At 36.4% G+C, this 4,458-nt stretch overlaps 1 protein-coding gene across 3 annotated transcripts in view; it reads right to left on the bottom strand.

Moving 5' to 3' along the window:
- Positions 1-4,146, bottom strand: part of pot1 (protection of telomeres 1 homolog) — a 22,603-nt gene extending 18,457 nt beyond the window's left edge. Inside the window, exons 1-4 of one of the 3 annotated variants that reach the window (XM_081712054.1) lie at positions 4,087-4,146; positions 1,160-1,293; positions 958-1,030; positions 258-427 (exon numbers count right to left, since the gene is read on the bottom strand). In XM_081712054.1, coding sequence (XP_081568180.1) covers positions 258-427; positions 958-1,030; positions 1,160-1,279 — 363 coding nt within the window. In that variant the 5' untranslated portion in view covers positions 1,280-1,293; positions 4,087-4,146. The remainder of the gene's footprint in view (positions 1-257; positions 428-957; positions 1,031-1,159; positions 1,294-4,086) is intronic. The other 2 variants (XM_081712055.1, XM_081712056.1) reach the window with 2 other exon arrangements.
- Positions 4,147-4,458: the final 312 nt, after the last annotated feature.

The raw sequence follows: 4,458 nt of genomic DNA, 5'->3' as shown, positions 1-4,458 counted from the left end.
AATTAGACCTTTCGATACATATGCAATTTTTTCAAAAAGGCCACTGAACAGATGTCTCATGCATATAATCAGATTAAATGTCATTGTGGAAATTATTAAAAGGTAAATAAGATTCAGCTCTTAAACTATTGTTGCAGAGATCTTTTATTAACATAACCTTTTAACCAAATCAAATTTATGGTTCATCCCAATAGTAACTACAACATACCTATAACATTTTTCAAAAGATACATTAATACATTAAGGCAGAAGCCTACCCCTTGACTGACAGACAGCGAGAAGTCTTTGGCCATTGTGCCAAAAAAAAAGACATTGATTGATGCCTGTTGTGATACTGAACTCTGCTGGAGGTCTTCTTCTAAAGAAAAAAACAAACAAAAAAAAAAAACAGAATGAAAGAGAAATAACACAATGTGAGAAGCTTCATCTGCAAAGACAAGGATTTTACCACATATTACAGGTTCAAACGGACAGGCAGCAAGACTTGTATACATCAGTGAACTTGACTTTGAGAAGATTTATTGCATGTTTATTTTCATTTGCTCAGTGTTCCTGCTGTACTGTTCTTCTGCTACATGTATATACAGAGACATAAGCAGTGTTCCTGTGTCTCAACTGTAACATTGTATGAACAGAGACATAAGCAGTGTTGAGGGTGAGTCTTAACTGTAATACAGTTTGTACACAGCAGTGTTGAGGGTGAGTCTTGACTGTAATACAATATGGAGCTACGAGCCATGAACAAAAAGCCTTGGCCAAACCTACCCTTTACATTAAAATCCTCTTAAACCTACTGCAGCAGAACAGTGCATAACTTAGCAAAGGCACTAATGCCAAGGGAGATGAATGAACATGAATCGTTTGATCATAGCCTTCATTACCATGAGCCATACTGATTGACACTAAGTAGTAAAAGTTTTATTTTTTTAAATAAAGGCATTTTTATAAGAACCTGACCTTGTATAACAGCCTTAAGCAGGTAGTCTCCCTGTCTGCAAGATACCACAGGGCCTTTCTGAACCACTTTACCCTACAAAACAGAAAAAAACCTATAAACATCACAGCAAAGACAAACATCTAAAGCTATTTTTGTAGAAATCATTACACTGTGTAAGGATAAATATAAAAGATATCCAAAATGTGGTAAAGAGATCCAAACCTTTACACTGCTGTGTACAGCATCAGACATGAGATTTAGGTTTGGTAATAAGATCCGCTGGAGGCTTGGAAGGACTCTAGTATCCAAGTCAGATGCATTTTTCACGGTGTGGACTGGCATGCCTCAGTTAATATCTGCAAAGGTTACAATGAAGTTATGTCTCACACAAAACAACAGACTCTGAAGAAATACATAAGCCAGTCACTATATATTACATTCACAATAAAGATCTTATTAATAGGTCGCCATATGTTACAGAATAAAAAAGCACTCAAGAAAGAAAAGGGAAGAAAAGAGGATTGGGCTGGCCCATTTCCCTCCTCTTCTGCTGTGCGGCACCATGACAATACTGTGAAGCAGAAAACAACCTTCCTTTGCTGTGCCTGACACATGGCCAAACCTTTCACCTCAGATTTAGCATGAAGCCAGTCAGTCTCTTCAAATACATACAGCCATGACTCTTTACATGGTGATGACTAACACAGAATGAAGCTGTGTGTGTAGGCCTATGTATCTTTGTGTGCATATACTTGTGCGATCCTGCAACTGCAATGCAAAAACCTTGAGGACAAATAAAAGATGTAGAGGATGAGACTTTTGCCCTGCTCTGAATTCCAATTGAGCCTGGCAAGCTTTTCCTGTATGCAGTGACTAGGTCTGCTCAATTCTCTTGTTCTATAAATCACAACACAGTACAGTATGATTGATGATGCACATTTTCTGACTACATGATAAATTCTCAAATAGGTTGACATTAGCCATTTATACAAGACCAAGAACAGTAATCAAAGAAACAGAGCCATGCTTTAGCTATATTAAACCTAGCAAGTTACTTGTTCAGTCCAAAATTAACTGACCAGCTGAAATCCATTTCTTTCCCCTGGTATTCTCCTGAAATAAGTACTAATCAATAATAACTCATTTAAAAGGAAATATTTAGAAGACATCTGCTTCCATAAAAAGTCTAGATAATTATAAAGAGAAACTGCTAAGCCTTAAAATAAGGCTTTTTACTTAAGATGCCCATCTAAAAGAACCATGCTCAAACTACTGAAACACTGCCTCATTACATGACTACCTCTGTAATATAACATTTGTACAAGGCTGACAATCACAACTACACGTGCTTTGCTGAACAGCTAGCTACTTATGTTGTTCATTACACATTGCACATGTGGCTACTGAGACTGTATATCCTACTTCCTTTTACATTATAATTTTGCTACAGGCAATTCTTTTTTTATCTCCTGAAATCTGATCCAAACCTGCTGGTATTTCTGCTGTTATTAGCCCGATACCAAAATTGGGTTTTTAATCAGTGCCATTTCAAATACAAACATACATTATCTTAAAGTTAAGAGCCTTAAGCTTGTCAAAGATTTCCTTGCCTCTGTTCACTTAGGCTCAAAAACAACATTCAAATCTTTGAGCCAAGTGTGTACATAACTGCTTTATTTAAAAGGGATTTGTGTAAAAAAATGAATAGCTTGTAAGCTAACCAAACACCAATAGCACAACATTAGCAGTTAACTTGGATATGTTTATAAAGTTATTGCTTCTCAGAGTTTAAAAAGCAGAGCCATTCTGACTGGTGGATACATGCACTTATTTATTTTTCTTATCATGAACAGAACAATACTGCCAAGAGATTTGTCATGTTGAGAAAACCCCAGGTGGAGTGACAAACACACAAAACTTATCCAACCAACAAAAAATACGATTTGTATCAGTCAGTCAGCATACAGGTTTAGGAAATATTGTTCTGCCATATATTCTCTGTGGACTTTAAAATATCATTATTGGCTTCTGAGTGGAATATATAAAAGTTACATTTTTTTAAAAATAGTAAATACTCCCTCCCCCCCAAAAAAATCGCATTTTCACTATGCACTGCCTGAAAGATAAACAGTAACGATGAAGCTCATGAATTTCTCTTGCGCTTCTCTCCAGCCTTCTGAGTGGAGCAAAAGGAAACAGACGAAAAATTTGAATTAGGTAAATCTTGTTCAAAACCCGCAACCTAAAAATGACAGAAAAATCAAGATATACTATGTCTAATGAACTCAGTGAGATATTGTAAAAATAATAATAAAAAATGATTCATTATTCGATTTCATATGGCATATGTTTAGAAGAAAATAATCAAACAATATTCTGTTATGTATTACCGCCTGGCCTGCAGAGGGGTTTAAAGGTTTAATGATCCCATTTAGCTCGTAAGGTTAAACCACCTCCAGTCATGCATATATATGCCCAACATGTCTCAGTCTCATCTTGCATTAACGTCATCACATGTTGCTTCATTCCATGTCACGGCAATTTAAACGAACAGATTTTTTAAAAAGCTACAGGGAAACGTAACCAAGGCGTGTGAACTTATTAAGGAGCAACGTTACAAAACGTAGCGTATCGTTGCGGTTTTACTTATGCATTAGCATAGTAGCTAACTAACTATAACCAACTTTGCTTGGTTCTAAAGCATAACTCTGTCCTGCTCAGAAAATAAGTTTGCCTAAAGTGCAAACGGCTTACTCTGATAGAAAAAGGTGTTGGCGTAGTACTAAATGGCTTCATTTAACCTACCTAGCCAGCTAAATGCAGTAGGTAGCCAACTAGCTATCCTAAGTTAGCCAGCGCCGATAGTTAGCCACACGCTGGGTCAAACGGGGAGATGCTTGTAATATTTAGCTATGTAGACCTCAAAGTTGCACAAACCAAAACTGCTTCGCAACCCATAAGGTTAAGATACGTTAGCTAGCTAGGTTAGACAAGCCATGAAAGTTAGAAAACCTCAGCTAAAAAGAACACGATTGCGCTTACTCATCTCAAGAAACACCACCACCTGTATAAAACGAGCGTAGGGATATTTGATTATTTAACAAAGTGATCAATAAACAAACGCCAGCAAGTTCAACTGTCTTACTCACTCTTATAGATAACCAACTCCCTCTGTCCAGTTTAATGTGAGCGCGAAAAATGCAGGAGATAAACGTCACGCAGAGAAGGCGGAGCATCAAAGGTAATTTGTAGTTGAGCAAATGCTGAATGTTCTATTCGCCTTTATTTGTACTAATAGTAATAAATAGACTAGTTACTGATTGAAAAGGGCAAATACAGTAAATTTAAAATAAAACTACATTATATCTGTATAATTATATACATTATACTACATTGTATCTGTTGCTTTAATCATGCAGTCGATTTTCATATATTTTCATAAAGGGTGCAAATAGATCTGGAAATTACCTTTTCCTTGCTGTATATAAGGGAGTCTTGCGTGTTATGCTTGTGTGTTGTTT

The sequence above is a fragment of the Electrophorus electricus genome, chromosome 4, assembly GCF_041902795.1.
Source record: "Electrophorus electricus isolate QZ-2024a chromosome 4, ASM4190279v1, whole genome shotgun sequence".
NCBI lineage: Eukaryota > Metazoa > Chordata > Actinopteri > Gymnotiformes > Gymnotidae > Electrophorus > Electrophorus electricus.
The sequence above is the reverse complement of the archived record's forward strand: the minus strand, read 5'-3'. Positions and strand labels throughout refer to the sequence as shown.